This window comes from Prosopis cineraria, unplaced genomic scaffold, assembly GCF_029017545.1.
Source record: "Prosopis cineraria cultivar Desert tree isolate PC_DT_omini unplaced genomic scaffold, ASM2901754v1 PC3, whole genome shotgun sequence".
Lineage (NCBI taxonomy): Eukaryota > Viridiplantae > Streptophyta > Magnoliopsida > Fabales > Fabaceae > Prosopis > Prosopis cineraria.
The window spans coordinates 41,125,921-41,143,209 of record NW_026555334.1 but is presented as its reverse complement, the minus strand read 5'-3'; the positions used below and the strand labels follow the sequence as shown (position 1 = coordinate 41,143,209).

Here is a 17,289-nt window from a genome sequence, read left to right as displayed (position 1 = left end):
TTTGACAGTGTGTGGAAGGACTGCATTTCACGCAAAAGAAGTCCTATGTGCCATTAAATTGAATTCGATGGTGTTGTTCCACATCTGCTTTAGTTTTTGTTACTTGGATATGATTTTTGGATTGTTTTTGTATTTTTTTTTTAAATCCTGATGACTTAGTTGTCTCTTCCAGGTGTTTTCTCAGCACATGGTGCTATCAATTTTGTTCCTAGAACATGTGATATCTGTACTTAGCCAGACTCCTATCCTTAAAGGTGATGTTGATAGAGCTGAGGATAGCCATATTTTTTACCACCAGACAGAGGATGGAATGCTGCAAGCTGCGATTTTTGCTCTCACTGCATTCTTCAGGTCCGTATATCTACTATACTAATCAAATATAGGTTTTGTAACATGGTCTAACAGTTTTTACAAGCCTATCTATCATATTGATGCAGAGGTGGGGGAAAAGTTGGAAAAAGGGCTGTTGAACTACATTATGCTTCTGTTCTTTCTGAGCTTACACTCCAACTTGGAAGCTGTCATACTTTAGCTAACTCTGGTCTACATGAACCATTGCGGTAAGGGTTTGGTGTGTAGTTATTTCTTTCATTTTCATGCTTGCGTATCTGCTGTATAATGGTTTTTGGAATGCAATCTATTGGTTACATGTTGGGAGTGGTTTTATGGTGCAATGGCTTGTTTTGGGAAGTGTCAGGGGTAGATATAACTATGCTTCCAAACAGCCATTAAGCATTTTGGTGTGGTTATAAATTATCTTTCCCCTGAAGACATTATGGAAGTGAAAATGTGGCATCCCAAACACACATTTTGCGGTGGGAGAGTAGCATTTGTACCATCTTGGGTATGTTACAATAATAGTTAAAACAATGAGTGATATTGTTTTGAGTGCAATCCATGACTCTTAAGCTAGAGGCGCCTTGTAGTGAAAAAAATTCATGGACGAAATTCATATTATCACAGACAAATATAGAGAGTAGCATTCTTTTGTTCTTTTATAGTTCCTCTTTTATCTCCCTTGTGCAGGGATCTTTTAACTGCGTTTCAAGCATTCTGTGAATGTGTTGGTGACCTTGAGATGGGCAAGGTAGACAAACATATAAATATTGCTCTATTCTACGAATGTAGATATTGTCTGGAGAGAAGGTGAATATTAAAATATATTTATTCAGATTTTGGCTAGAGATGGAGAACTGTCTGAAAATGAGAGGTGGATTGGTCTAATTGGAGAAATAGCTGGTTGCATATCTATAAAGAGACCCAAAGAGGTAACATTATTTCAAGTATAATTATATGGTCAAGTGCATACATATTTATTTGCGAAAAAATGCTGAAAGATATTGCAATGGCTGTTTAAAACACAATAAATTATATGCTGTCTTTGCACCAATCCTTTCTACAAAAAAAGAATCTCCTGATTTAGAGCGTCATTTCACAAATTTCATGGAACGTTGAAGTTTGATTTCATTTGTTGACAGTAATTAGTGTGTGTGTGTGTGTGAATTTAAAAGTTCTTTTTGGCGCTCCCATCTTTTATTGGCAACCTGACGTATTTGATCAAGTTTTTAGTGACTCAAATTTTTTCCCCTCTACTTCCATATTTAAAAGTAAAAATTGTAACAAGGTCAAGGTGGACATGATTAGAATAATTGCTGATTGTATTGAGTAAGACATGAAGGGCATCCATGAAGAAGAACCTGTGCTTGGAATCCTGTGTTTTCCTGAAGGTTCTTCCCTAGTTGGTTAGTTTGTTTAGGTAATCTTCTGGCTAAAGTGATTAAAACTTCATCTTTCTATGATCAAATGGGTCGTTTGAACTTTCTGGGATATGATATTCTATTTTATGGTTGAAAATGTACATTGGTAGGGGGTCACTTACTTTCCTGAGTCAAAGTTGGATAGGCAATGATCACCGTTGGTTCTAAATATCACATTGTAGACTTCCTTGGAATTTTCCCATTTTTTCTTTCTTATGGTTATTCAATGAATGTAATTATTTACTATTTGCTTTATATGTGAATTTTGATTAATTCTCTGGTCTGGTCGAAACCTTAGGTGCAAATATTTGTAATTCTTTGACAAAGTCATTAGACCGAACCCATAAATACCAACGGGAAGCCGCTGCTGCAGCACTGTCAGAGTTTGTTCGCTACAGGTGGGTATAGAATGTTAGTCTACCTCCCAAGAATGTTTCAGGAAAAATTGGATATATTGTTATTATCTACAGCTTTGCAAGGAAGTATTCGTTTCATATAATGGGTAGGAAAGGTCATATTTGTATGTCTGTGTTGGAGAAAAGGGTGAGTGTAATTGACAAGGGTGAGCTTGGAAAAAATACGTCATGTTAATCAGTTAATTTGAAGCATCACAAGGTATCACATAGATGGAGAAGAAATGGCAAGCATCTGAATGGCTTTGCTATTCTCATTCTGAACCAAATCTTTGTTCATTTAAGGATTTTTACTGATTAGTCATGTCATTGTTTTCTTTCCCTGAGCTATCTGCACACTTACTGGAAAATTTTCATTGGTAAATTTGAGGCTGTCATTGCCAAGAATTTAAATTTATTTAGATGTGGTGGAGCTAGAGATTGACTTGGGGTGTGTATGCATTTAATTTCCCATATACTCTGTTGATTCTAAGCTGGCTCTGAGATATATAGAGTCATGTTTGCATTATATATACATATGAACACATATAACTATCTTTGTTTATCAATTAGATCATTTGTTTGATCATACCTAAACATATAGAAAATTTAAATATATTTACTAGTTGACTTAACATATCATTAACTATGTATAAACGGCAATGTTAGCTGTTGGATAATAATAAATTTATGTTTCTTAACTGATGTTACTTGCTTTGGTTTCCTCCTATTCACTTCTATTAGTTATCTTTGCAAAGTTTTCCTTTCCACAGGCTCTTAATTTTAGTTAAATACCAGTAGTTTTCTCTCTTTGTTTTATTTTCTGAATGGCTTGCTTTCAGAGAAAGTTCTTATTGCTTCCTGTTGTCAATGCTACAGTGGTGGATATGGTTCGCTTTTGGAGCAAATGGTTGAGGTTTTATGTCGTCATGTATCAGACGACTCTTCAAATGTTCGACGCTTATGTTTGAGAGGGCTTGTACAGGTACATTTATTACATCTACACATGATACTTTTATTACTTTTATTTGGAACAATTGATTGGTTGTTCATGATCTGCCCTTTTGCTTTCAATAGTTAAATTTATGAGTTGTTGCTTGATCAATAACATTATTGTTATGAGAAGCCCTCAGTTATCCACAAATTTTCTCATTTATCATGGGACGAAGCTTACATTTTAGCTTTACCATAAAAAAATCTTGCAAGCTCAACGCTATTTGGCTGCAAGTTGAAGGTTTATAATTTGTTTTTATGAGTACATTTCATATAGACAAAGTACTAAACAAACAAAAATTATCTGATTATAGACTATTATACATAAACGAAGCCTCAAAAGCATTTTTGTTACCGAAAATCTTATCTATTTTACCATAATAGTTTTTCTCGAATACTGTTGTTTATATCATTTGGGTATATCATTTTCAAATCTTGGTGCCATACAGGTGATAAGTTTGGAAGGTAAATATGATTCAAATGTATGTTTCATTCATTCTGAGGACCGAAATATATATGAGAGGAGCCTTGGTATTAATGTCTCATAATCACATAATAATATCCTATCCCTAATATTAAGCTATCATTATACAGATTACAATATCTAAATAATAAAGAGATAAATCTTCTATGATCCTAGCAAGTTTATTTTGGCAGTTGGGTTCTTAATTATGAGGAGAAATGCGTATATTTGTCTTTCTCCCTCTTGTTAAAGAATTGAATTCTCAAAATATTGAAAATGCAGATTCCATCCATTCATATTCTGAAGTATACAGCTCAAGTCTTGGGTGTCATATTAGCTTTGCTAGATGATTGTGATGAATCTGTGCAATTAACTGCAGTATCATGCTTATTGATGGTGAGCTCTCTTTCACTTGGGGTGTGCTTGGGTTTTATTGTTCTCTTTAAATTCAGTTCTTTATCATTTGTTGTTGGCTTGTTCTAGATCCTCGAGTCTTCACTTGATGATGCTGTTGCACCCATTTTACCTAATCTTTCAATACGGCTTCGAAATCTTCAAGTGCGCCTTCTTACTTTATGATGTGTCCCTCCTCCTCCCCTTCCTCTTCTTTCTATTTTAAACTCTAGGACAATTGAATAAATGCAATTTGCTTTGGCATGAAACAGACTGGATTGATCTATTTTGAAGCACCGTATTACTCACATTGAGTGACCTGTTAGTTGACAATAACAAAAGTGCATCAGGTTATCTTCTTTAGGATAAAAGGGTTTCCAATTGAAAAAAGCTTTTTTCGACTTGCTGTATGGATTAGAACTGAAAATTAGACGTAGAGACTAAAAAATGGGTCTTTGGTTGAGTTAATTTCAAAGATTTGTTTGATGGCCTTTTGTCTTTACTTTTATTATTAGACAGCTTTTCTTTCTATCTTTTGTCAGAAAGAGTTTACTCAAAAGAGCACTTGGAAATTAAGATACAACTGCAGTTAATTTTCAAGTCCTTTGGTAAATCATTGTCAAGAGCAAGAAAAAGAAGAATTAGGAACTTCATGGATTTCCTATATTCTTACTCATTTTGACGTTAGTTTAATTGTAAACAGATTCACCAATGGTGATAGGCAACAAATAATCAAAGTAAGAGTTTGAATTTGTAGACAATTTCCTGAGATGATTGACATTTCAGGTTTTGATAATCTGCTTTATAGCTTAGAAGCCTAGTGACCTCACTCCCTTGTATCAAGTTAGAAGTATCATTTTCTATATCTATTGCTATTGAAATTAATTCTTTCCTTTCTATCTATTATTCTTGTTTGGAATAGATTTGCAACTTTCATATAATTTCAACTAATTTAAATAGGAAATCTTTAAAAACAGACAAGCATGAACGCAAAGATGCGAGCCAGTTCCTTTGAAGCATTTGGTGTGCTAAGCAAGTATGGAACTGAAGCACTGAATGATGCATTTGTTGAGCAGGTATGTTTCTTAACTCTCATATGAGATTATTGGATATTTACCCAAATGAATTGGTTTTATTAATTCACCAGCTATGGTCCCTTTATAGTTGTCAAAAATGGACATTTGTAGAATGAAATGGGGAAATGAATTTCTCTTTTTGGAAATTACAAGCTTGTTTCATGGGGGGAATCATAAGGCATTGGCGAGATTTTGACATTAAGCAAGCATGGAGAAGTTACCTTTAAAACTGTGTAGTAAAATAAGAGAATTATGCCTCTTGAGTACGTAATTAATTGTGGCTTGCTCACATGGGACTTTATCATGGCGCCACTCATGAAGGGCCTACATCCTTGATGGTTGAGTTCTGGTCAGCAAGTTCTAGATATCAGGTTGCACCTTCTCTGCAGGTGATCAAGTGATATGTTAAGGGTAGCCCTTTTCATGGACGTGCTGGAGACCTAAGAAAGCTAGAAAAGTCGTCCTTAAATCTAGTATATGAGGCAAAAATCACGCCTCTTAAGTTGCATATGAATTGCTGGTCAGAAAGTTGCGCCCGAATTATTTGTGCTCTTGATGTGGACTCAAAATTATGAAGACCTATGCAATCCAATCATGGTGGCTATCTGCTGTTACGCTCCTCACATCCATCAGACTTCTAAATTTTGTTATGCTTTGTTTTTATTTGGTTACAATGGAACCCAGGCTAAAAATGATGAAAATGGATGTGTATTTTATCATATATGAACTAAATTACTGAGAAGCCTTCAATCAGTGTAAGATTGAAGGACTTAGCTCAGGAAAACACTGCAAAAAGGAAATAGGAAGAGAGCGCTCTCCACCTCACACGCTAGCGTTTGAGATGCTAGCACTCTCCACTGTCAATTACCTCCTTCTCCTGCCATCTTTCCGATTATATTTGTTAGAATTCATAAGAATTTTCCTCATCATCTCACTCCGGCTTATCCCTTTCTTGTCTTTTTTCTTTCTTGGTAAGTTTCAATGGGCTAGGCCATTTCAGTCCCTTCATTTGGAACAAGATTGGTATTATCGTCTTTGGCTTTTTTTCTTTTTTCTTTTCCTTTTTTTTTTGGGCAATGATCACTATGAGTAATTTGAAGACGTCCTTCATCCCTGATTAGTTCGTTAGCCAGTGGTGGAAACTAATTAGACTTCTCTGATACTAGGCTAGATTTCTCATAGTTGCGAAAATGATGTTTTGAATAGCCAGACCAGAATAGGGAAGTGGACCAACCAGCAATGGCCTTCAATTTGACACTTGTTTTCGAATTTGATTTATTTGGAAAAATTACAAATATTCTACATGGAATTTTCAACTGAGTTTATTGTAGGCTTTTCCAGGTAACATGTCTTATTCTTTTTGTGCATCGTGTAGTTTTGGCATGGCTAAATTGAGTTGATCATTGTCCTATATTTCTTTGGCATTATGTCAGCAGGCTCATTTCATCCTGATGATTTTTTTTTTTTTTTTATAAAAGGTACATGCTGTTGTTCCTCGCTTGATTTTGCATCTTCATGATGAAGATGTTGGTGTGCGACTGGCCTGTCGGGTAATCAACCACTATTTTGGATTTTCTTGAATTGGAAATTCTAAATAAACTATCAAGTTTTAACGTTTCACTGATTTTTCTTTTAATGCATTGATTGATAGAATACCCTAAGAAGGGTGTGCCCTTTGATGGAGATTGAAGGATTGCCTGCCCTTCTAAATACAAATTGTTTCCTTTCCGATCACCGGTATGATGTGACTGATTTGATCTTTGTTATGTGAAAGTTTATTGAAGTTTCACCCAACTTTTTTGTGTGATTTTAGAAGCGAGTATGAGGACTTCCTTAGGGACATTGCGAAACAATTTACTCAGCATCTTCCTTCCAGACTTGATACATATATGGCGCCAACTGTTCAGGTTCTTTAATTCGACGAGTCAATGATGCCTGAACTTATTTTGCTATCTGCTATAACTAAATGATTACGGTACCTTCATGATTTTGCTTTGATATGAAATTGATCCTAATTTGTTTACTTAAGGCTAGGGACACTAGATAATTTCTATTTTTCTGCTATTTTCTGCTCGCAAACAACCTCTATTTTTCTTTTTGGATTCTCGGTTTGGTAATAAGTTTTTTTTTTCCTTTCGTATTTAGTCTGAACAACACACATGTTATGAATAGTTCATACGTGTAGCTCATGTGCATCTTCTTGTCTTCTCAATTCATCATTCATCAGTATCGCTACTTTAAAATGGAAACGCTAGGATTGATCTATCAAGGATCAAGCTGTCCACTGTGGCTACTGTTGTAGCTGGATTTGTCTTTCATCATTTCAAAGCACGTAGTAATTCAGTTGTCAACATATATTTCAACCACATATGTAAGTAATGGGGCCGTTTGCTTTCTTGATGATGCAGGCTTTTGATGCATCATGGCCAATAATTCAGGCAAATGCTATATACTTGTGCAGCAGCATTCTTTCTTTATCGGACAGTCAGCATATTCTATTTCTCTACCATACAAAGGTCTTTTTCTTAAATGCGAGCGCACTCTAGACTGCTCACCTAAAACTGAAATTTCACAGGATTTGTATCTTCATTTAGGTGTTTGGGACGATGGTGAGCAAAATGAGTCGATCACCAGATGCAATTGTTAGAGCAACATGTTCTTCTGCCTTGGGCTTGTTACTAAAGTCCTCCAATTCAAATTTATGGAGAGAAGCTCGTCTTGAACGTATGAACTCGGCACGGGGAAACCATCATCCGGAGTCTCCCAAGAATTCTCAAAGTGATATGCCATAATGATTGCGAGATTGAGCAGATTGTTCTGCTTATTTGCAGCTATGGGCTAATGCTTTTGATCTACACTTGATTGGTTCCACAAGTTATCTCCATTTTGGTTTACCCTTCTTTCCCGTTCTCTCTGTAGTATGTAAAGGATTGAAGGAGCAAACTACTCTCTATGAAAATAGTTATTTAAATTATCTCACTTCGTCGGGGTTCCAAGCTCAGCATAAAATAAACATTAACTTTTTCTGCTTGGTTGCCATAGTTATACTTTCATAAGTTTAGAAGCAAATGAAAATATGTATCAGACTGTATACTTTTATAACAAAGCATAGAAGTGTTAGATATCTTGCGTTAAAATAGAAGGCCAAAAGGTCTACGGCTGTTCGATAGTTCATTGAAAATAAAATTTGATAGGACATAGTTAGAATGATATGTGAGATAAATGGTATTAATATGGAGATATTGTATATGATGATGATGATGATTGTTATTATTATTTTGGGTTTTACGGGCAGATAGAATACTAACAAATAATTGGGAATGGCCACAAGTTCCTCTGTTTATGGGGTCCAAGCAAGGTTGTCCTTTCGGTAAGATAAGAGGACTTTGAGATGGCGTAGAATCAAATTTTTGTGCCGTATGATTGTAAACAGAGAAATATCACTAGCTCACGACGCATCAATTCATTCTGTCCGCATCCAGGGAACGAATTTTTTAAAGCATATGAGCAAGTTAAAGTTGTCTGCGGAATTCTAGTTTCATCCATACGTTGCCAAAAGCCCAAAGCATCTCACCTCCGCAAAATGCAATGCCCTCAAGGCTCATGTATACCCTTGCATGACCACCTCAACAGTTTATTTGAAAGCAGAAGCTTCTTATCTGCTTATGAAAGAGAGGATAAGCTAGCACGCTTCCTTGCCACGACTTGAAACCAAAAACAAAGCTCATTTGCCTATAGTTACTTGTCATGGTTTCCTGAGCTTGTAATCCTCACTTCACCTTGTTTCCCCTGATAGCTCAAGGCCACCTTATCCTTATGATAGACATTGCAATGCTATTAGCACAGCGTGGGGTGGTTGTCACTATATTCACCACACCAAAAAATGCTTCTCGTTTTGATTTAGTTCTTTCTCATGCTGTTCAATCTGACTCCAATTTCCCTCCAAAGAAGTCGGACTCCCTGAAGGGTGTGAGAATTTTGACATGGCACCCACAGGCATGTTCTATAGTCTCTTTGATGCGGTCAACATGCTTCAAAACCAAGCAGAAAAACTATTCCAAGAATCGAAACCTCGGCCAAGCTGCATAATATCCGACATGTATATTCCTTGGACAATTTAAATCGTTCAAAAACATCACATTCCAAGGATTGTTTTCCATGGGTTCTCTTGCTTTTGCCTCCATTGCATTTAGTTTTAATGATGCTCTGGTCAAAAGTGAGATGAATTCTGAGCCCATGTGAAATTGATGGGAAGTATTTTTGAAATTATTTAGTTCATTTTAAAAAGTTCATTTTAAAAGCTTTTCTTGAAACTAAATCCCTCTCAACAGTAAAGTAGAAAGCTCCTCACAAGTGACGCATAAAAAATTCTGGCTATAATAGTGTATGTTTTGTGCTATAATCTGTATAGGTTAAGATTAATGCTTTGGTTTTTTTGACAGGATTTTTCGCTTAGTGCTGAGATTTGTCATAAAATTGACAGCTTCACTGGCTGTAAAAGATTTAGTATAAATCACTTTCAAGCCTCTTATTCTCACTTTGAATGGCCACATTTTTTTGCTTCTTTTTTGTCTCTTTTCTTTTTGTCAAAGAACCATTCCTATGGATATATGCCCCACTTACGGTGCTCTTCAAGGAAACAACTTGTTCTCTTTCACACATAGCAGCGCATATCCTATATTTCTCCCAGAAAGGTCACACCACCTCCAGAACTTCCCCTGATTTAATTTTCTCGTCAAATCATTCGCCATTCATGTTTCAAATGCAATTTACTATCAACGGCTCAAAGCTTCAAATTGAAATATCATACCACTCTTTAAAGATAATTATTGAAATGACTTGACTATGTTAGAGTTCCAAGCTGATCAGGATTAAATAAGCAGCAACTTCATTTGATTTTCTTACTGTCATTTAGAAAATGATGGATACTTTTAGCTTTTTTATTTAGAAAAAGGTGAAAACGGAGGTAAGACTGTGGTCTAACAAAATTATAACTATATCGCTATAACACATGAAGTTTTAAAAATCTTGCGTTAGCTAAAATATAAGACCCAGAAGTATTTTATAGATGGAGCTGGTTAACAATTCATTTACAAGAAAAATTCATGGGACATAACTCAAAAGATATATATAATAGAAGGTAAATTAATGTGGCTATATTTCGAATGTAGATAGTATTTTACATGATTAAAAAAATGAATGATAGAATGCATGCGAACAAATAATTGAGAATGGCTATTGGCTACGAATCCTCCACATTTGTTTGGTTGGACCTAGTTCCTTGTCCAAAGAATATTGTTCCTGCTGTGTTTGCAAGAAAAGAGGATCCATAGACAAGGCAAATCTAAATTTTCCAAGTCACATATACAAAGAACTGAAATATCACGTCACTTTAAATCATTTTGTCTGCATCCTGGGACGAACTCTTATGACACAACTAAAAAACAAGTTCGTAGTGTCCACAAAATTCTACAATCTGGTTTCATCCATACACTTCTAGTCTCACCCCCATATATACAATCCAATGCCCTTATGTATGTTCTTGCATCCCCAATTCAGTGGTAGACGTATCATACACTTTAATCATTTCTGTATATAAAAGAGAGAAAAAGCTAGCACGATTCCTTGCTATAAGAAGTTGAAACCGAAAACAAAGATTTGTCCCTCTACAGCTAGTGGCCATGGTTTCCCAAGCTTTCAATCCTCACTTCATCTTGTTTCCCATGATGGCCCAAGGCCACCTTATCCCGATGATTGATATCACAAGGCTATTAGCACAACGTGGTGTGATAGTCACGATATTCACTACACCAAAAAATGCTTCCCGTTTTGATTCTGTTCTATCTCGTGCTGTTCATTCTTGTCTTCCAATTCGAGTAGTACATCTCCAGTTTCCATCCAAAGAAGCTGGACTCCCTGAAGGGTGTGAGAATATGGACATGACATCTCTAGATCTAGGCATGATCTTCAATTTCTTCGATGCAATCAGCATGCTTCAAACTCAAGCAGAAAAGCTATTTGAAGAACTGACGCCTCAGCCAAGTTGCATTATCTCCGATATGTGCATTCCTTGGACAATTCAAATTGCTCAGAAACACGGCATTCCAAGAATTGCTTTCCATGGATTCTCTTGCTTCTGCCTCCATTGCTTGCACAAGATTCGTACCTTCAAGGTTCTTGAGAGCATAACATCAGAATCGCAATTCTTCACTGTGCCTGGCATACCTCACCATTTTGAGGTGAACAAATCTCAAATACCATTACCAATGGAACATGATAGACTAAAGGAGTTTCATGAACAGATGGTTGATGCTGAGACAAGCTCGTATGGTGCAATCATAAACACTTTTGAAGAGTTGGAGGGAGAATATGTCGAGGATTACAAGAAGGAACGAAAGGATAAGGTGTGGTGTATTGGGCCAGTCTCACTATGTAACAAGGATGAATTGGATAAAGCACAGAGAGGCAACAAGGCCTCCATCAATGAAAAGCTGTGCTTGAAGTGGCTTGATTCCCAGCAAACTCAGTCTGTGGTTTACGTCTGTCTTGGAAGCTTATGCAACCTCATTCCTTCACAACTAGCACAGCTTGCCTTGGCCTTGGAAGCTTCAGAGAAACCATTTATTTGGGTCATTAGAGGAGGGAATAGGTTAGAAGAGCTAGAAAGTTGGATCAAGGAAGATGGATTTGAGGAAAGGATGGAAGGAAGAGGCCTTTTAATCAGAGGCTGGGCTCCACAAGTGCTGATATTGTCCCACTCTGCGATAGGAGGATTCATAACACATTGTGGTTGGAATTCAACTTTGGAAGGGATAAGTGCAGGCGTGCCAATGGTGACTTGGCCATTATTTGCAGATCAATTTCTAAATGAGAAGCTGGTTTGTCAAGTGTTAAGGATTGGAGTGAGCATTGGGGTAGAAGCTCCGATGAAGTGGGGGGAGGAGGATAAGATTGGTGTGGTGGTGAAGAAGGAAGATGTTGAGAAGGCAATATGCCTGGTCATGAACGAAGGAGAAGAAATTGAAGAGAGAAGGAAAAAGGCCAAAGAACTGAGTGAAATGGCAAAGAAAGCTGTTGAGAATGGGGGATCTTCTCATCGTAACATAAGTCTGCTGATTGAAGACATCCTCCAACAAGCAGGTAAGGAGAATAAGGTTGACACTTGAACATGTCAATGGTCCCTCCATTTGCTTATATAGCTTTGAACTAATATTCCTTTTACTGTTTGTTTTGTAATTAATGTATATTCTTAATGGTGGCACTTCACTCTTACCTCCTGCAGAAGAGAACTTTCCACATGAAGTCTTCTCTTTTAATAAAAGCATTAAAATTATGAGCAAAAATTTAAAAAGAAAATACATTAAAAAAGACTAGTTTATTAAAAAAGAAAATTCTAAACTCATAAACTTATTTAAGAGTTTTACCTTATCTGTAGATAAGAACTCACTCCATCATCTAAAACCTTGCTTATAAATAGATGAGTGCAGTTTATCCTTAATTTTTCCTCCCAATTCACTTCCTATCCCTATTTCCACAATTTAATTTCCAAATTCAAGCCTCAAACAATTAAAATCATTCTCATTCTTAACTTCTTCAGTCACCCCATAAATCATAGGCTATTCTCAAGTAGATGTAGTTAATACTTGTACTCCTAACGTTTGCGCATGTTTTCTTGAGTTTATGTTTCCAGAAGGACTCTCTCTATCTCCTAGTAACTTGTGCCACATGCTCTAAAACTCAAGTCATGATGCAAATTAAGAGTGACAAATACATACCCCCTTTCGTCTTTGTATATAAAAGATTTTTTAGATTTTATTTATCTTTAAATATAAGAGGTTGTTAATATATTTTTAATGAATAGATCATTATATCCTTATTAAATTAAAAAAATTAAATACTCTTATTAATTTACTGTGAAAAAAGGATTCATTTTTTATTTACAATAATTAAGAACAAAATTAAAATGTTACTGTATTTTTAATTAAATAATCAACTTTAATTAGCTTGTGTAATTTGATTAAAAATATCTTATATATAGGAATTGAGGAATAATAGACTAGCCTCTTGAAAATTGAAATGAACCTATTCTCTTTTCCAATTAATAACTTGTGCTATAACAAAATTTGATTTAATGTTTGGTTTGCTGGCGCGGAACTTACTGCATGACCTCTCTTCACTTACCGCTTACCAATTGTGAGCTGTGCTCTGAGCTCAAAATATGAATTGTGATGCAAATTAAATAGAGACTAACCTGAGACATGTACATTATTTTTTACCAACAATGCAGTAACTTTGACAACTAAGGCACCGTTTAAATAAAAAGCTTTTAGCATGAGAAAAGTAGTTTTGAGTTTTTCATATATGAAAAGTTGTTTGACAAATTTTTAATTGAACAAAATGACTTTTGAGATGTGGATTAAAATGAGGTTTGAAAGTGTATTTTGAAACTTGACTTTAAGATGGATTTAAAACGCCAAATGAGTTAAAGCATTTAATGAGGGAAAATAATTTTCACCTATTTTTTTAATTGACCATATTACCCTTAATTTTTTGTTCTCTCTTTGTTTGCACAAGGAGTTATTTTGAATACCACGTGGCTCCTTGACTGTGTATTGATATGGATCTACCAAAATTTCAGTTGCCTTCTTGGTCCTCAACATTTTAAATTCTTTTTAGGTGCGTTAGAATTCCCACATGATAGTCATATTTTTTTAACCACTATTGGCCATCATTACTGATAACTTTCCAAACCAGCTCAGGATGAGTTTCTTTTGTTTATTCATGATTGTGATCCTATCTCCCATTATCATGGGATATCTTATAATGTCTGTGTGAGCTCAAATTTTAGAGTTGGTGGTTTTTAGTTGGATGATGCTTTAGTAGCATTGCAATTCAGTTCCCTGCATATTATTTAGCATATTAAACTTTATATTTTTTATTCATACTATTTAACATATTAAATTTTATGTTATTTTAAATTTTTTCACATCTTTAAATATTTTTAATACATTATATTTATATAAAAAATTATAAATCAGTATAAATAAAAAAATTGTCATTGTCTATTTAAAAATACATTTTAAAAGTGTAAATTATCATTAATTCAAATTACTTTTAATTTATTAAATTGAATTTAAAAAAATATAAACAAATACTCTCTCGGTTTAAAAATGTAAGGCATTTTTAATCAAATTTGATCCCTAATAAAATAGTTACTTACTTTCAAGATAATCCTATTTTTTTTATATTTATCCATATCAAACATCATATAATAAATATAAAGTCACTATCAATAGAAGCACTTTAAAAAAAAGCAATAATTATACCTTAAAAAATTAAAAATACCTTACATTTTTAAACGTCCAACTTTTTAAAAAATATCTTATATTTTTATACAAATAAAATATTTTATTATAATAATTGACTTTTATTGCACTTATTTTTATTAAAGATTACACCCTTCAATTCTATTTATAAAGCACATTATAAAAAATTTGTTTAATTTTATTTATAAATTATAATACAACTTTTTCAATAATATTTAAAAATATTTTTAAATTATTTTTTTAAAAAAATAATATAATATTATGATATTATTTTTAAAATTTATTATATGAGAGTATATTTAAAATTTTATATATTTTTATTTTTTTATATTTTTTTTATATTGATATTGACGAGGTGGGAAAAAATAATTTTCAAGGAAGAAGGGAGATAAATCTCCACAGGGTAAAGTGAAAGCCAAACACACGTTAAAACATATAACATTATCCGTACCGCACTGAATCGATGTCTCCAGCACTGTATGTGTCTGCTTTTCCGTCTTTGGAAGGGCAGAAGCAAACTCAAGTTCATCAGCTTATTGGGGGTGGAAAAGAGAAGACGACATTGATTTGGCTTAGAATTGGCAGAGACAGCTTGTCATGGGCCATCGTACCTTACGTTTGCCAAATTACTTCTCTTGTTCTGCAAATCATCTGTCAGTTGACAGTAGCAATTTATACGGCCCTGCCAGTTTTTGTTTGGCTTCCTTCACTGAATCTGCTCTGTGCACATCCCCACGACCCCATCCATGTGGTGGGGTGGCTGGATTCTGCTTCAAAATTTCACAAATTTTACAGGTGCATCAAATTTCAAAAACTCATGAGTATTGTCCCCATCTTATACCATAATAGGACGTAAGACAATCTGAGCTTCATTTCAGGAAAAATTACGAGTAAAGGACATAATTTTTACAATTTTATATTCCCTACTCTTAATATATTATATTTTTTAAATTAAATAAAAATTATTTAGACTTAAAAGTTAGACCCAAACTTTAATATATTTTTTTCCAAAAATTAGTTACTTTAGTGTATGAAAAAACTAAATCATTTTTTGTTTGGCAGTTTTTTTTTCTTTCACAGAAAAACTCCATCAACCACTGGTCATCCAATTAAACCATTGACTAATATTCCCTCCTTATTTTAAGAAAAAGAAAGAAAACAATATTATTAATAATTTATATATAATAAGCTAATAATTTTTTTTATATTTTTTGACACTGAAATATATACTTTACTTCACCTGTTAAAAAATATAAAGCAATTTTAATCAAATCCCACCTCCAATAAAATACTCTCTCAATTAAAAAATGTAAGGCATTTTTTGATGTATTAGATGTTTAAAAATATAAGGCATTTTTAGTTTTTTGAGGTGTAGTCATTGTCTTTTTTTAAAAAGTATCCCTATTAATAATGACTTTATATTTATTATAGAGTATTTAATAAGATTAATTAAAAAATAAGTAACTACTTTATTAAGGCTGAGATTTGGTTAAAAATATCTTACATTTTTTAATTGAGAGAGTAATTACTTACTTTTAAACTAAGTTTATCTTTTCATATTTACTCTGATTAAACACACTTCAATACATACAAAGTCATTCATAACTAGGGTTCACTTTTAGAAAAGAGACAATGATTATATCTCAAAAGAGTAAAAATACCGTATATTTTTTAACATCTAATTCTTTTAAAAATATCTTATATATTTTTTAACAAAGAAAATATCTACAATGCTTTTGATAATTTTCATATAAAATTTTGAGTGATTTCTTTAGGAAATTTTAATTAAGTAATTGTAAGATTTTTATATTTTGAATATAAAAATAGAAATATTTTTGAACTTTGAAGAACTATTTATTAGCATATTTTAATATTCAAAATTAAAACTTTAAAATAAATTAATTTAACTCTTTCAATTAATTTAAATAAGTTCCCTTCAATATAATAAGAAATCTTTTATCACAATCTTACATGTAAGTTCATCAAAAACAACAAAATTAAATTAATTTTAAAATTTTTGTAATTAATTAAATTAAAAAAATACTTTATCATATTACTGTAATTATTGAGAAAATGTATGAAGAGTATATTATAAAAAAAGCCATATTAGCTCAACATAATTTTCAAAAAACAAATATGCCGATATGTACTTCATTTTTTAAATATTAATTTTTATGTACCCACAAGAGAAAAATCTAAAGGGAAATGACAATCAAGGATTATCTAAGAACATTAATCTCAATTAAGGATCATAATATTTATAAATCTCAATAGTCTTTAATTGGAATAAAAAAATATAATTTTTGAGGTAAAATTTACTAACGTCACTTGGAGATTTTTTAATCCAACTTGAAAAAATTGCTAACGTATATTATAAAAACATGAAACTCTACTTGATAATTTATTAACTCAATTTAAAAAAATTTCTAACGTATACTGTGAAAACATGAAACTTTACTTAAAAATCGATCATTTAACAAAAAACACCACGTGAAAATTCACTAATCAGACTTAAAAAAATTTCTAACGTATATTATAAAAAAATAAAATCCCATTTAAAAATTAATTATTTAATAAAAAATAAATTATTCAAAATGTGATTTTTTATTAAATAATTTATTCTTAAGTGGGGTTTCATTTTTTTATAATATATGTTAAAAAATATTTTAAGTTGGGTTAGTAAATTTACAAGTGACGTTTTTTGTTAAACAATCAATTTCTAAATTAGGTTTCATATTTTAACAATATATATTAATAATTTTTTTAAATTAGTTACTAAATTTTTAAGTGATGTTAATAAATCTCATCTCACAAATTATATTTTTATCTTTAAAATTTTAAAATATTATAATCTTTAATTAAAATTAATATTTTTATAGAGTTCTTCAT

The 17,289-nt window shown here is 32.9% G+C and overlaps 2 protein-coding genes across 4 annotated transcripts in view; both read left to right on the top strand.

Annotated features, from left to right (window-relative positions):
* LOC129304607 (protein SHOOT GRAVITROPISM 6-like) overlaps positions 1 to 8,196 on the top strand; it is a 30,159-nt gene extending 21,963 nt beyond the window's left edge. For 2 of the 3 annotated variants that reach the window (XM_054944326.1, XM_054944325.1), the window contains exons 38-42: positions 173 to 351; positions 438 to 560; positions 1,027 to 1,087; positions 1,173 to 1,268; positions 1,679 to 2,136. In XM_054944326.1, coding sequence (XP_054800301.1) covers positions 173 to 351; positions 438 to 560; positions 1,027 to 1,087; positions 1,173 to 1,268; positions 1,679 to 1,747 — 528 coding nt within the window. In that variant the 3' untranslated portion in view covers positions 1,748 to 2,136. Of the gene's footprint in view, positions 1 to 172; positions 352 to 437; positions 561 to 1,026; positions 1,088 to 1,172; positions 1,276 to 1,678; positions 2,156 to 3,028; positions 3,135 to 3,887; positions 4,002 to 4,088; positions 4,164 to 4,975; positions 5,075 to 6,552; positions 6,625 to 6,725; positions 6,812 to 6,887; positions 6,982 to 7,482; positions 7,591 to 7,668 lie in introns of those variants that run through there. The other variant, XM_054944327.1, reaches the window with a different exon arrangement.
* A 2,419-nt stretch (positions 8,197 to 10,615) lies between these two features.
* Positions 10,616 to 12,372, top strand: LOC129304608 (UDP-glycosyltransferase 73C25-like). The gene has a single exon (XM_054944328.1). The coding sequence runs from the start codon at positions 10,756 to 10,758 to the stop codon at positions 12,238 to 12,240; it is 1,485 nt and encodes a 494-aa protein (XP_054800303.1). The 5' UTR covers positions 10,616 to 10,755; the 3' UTR covers positions 12,241 to 12,372.
* The last annotated feature ends 4,917 nt before the right edge of the window (positions 12,373 to 17,289 follow it).

Coding starts and splice junctions, on each gene's coding strand:
- LOC129304608 (XM_054944328.1), top strand. CDS start 10,756: ATGGTTTCCCAAGCTTTCAATCCTCACTTCATCTTGTTTCCCATGATG.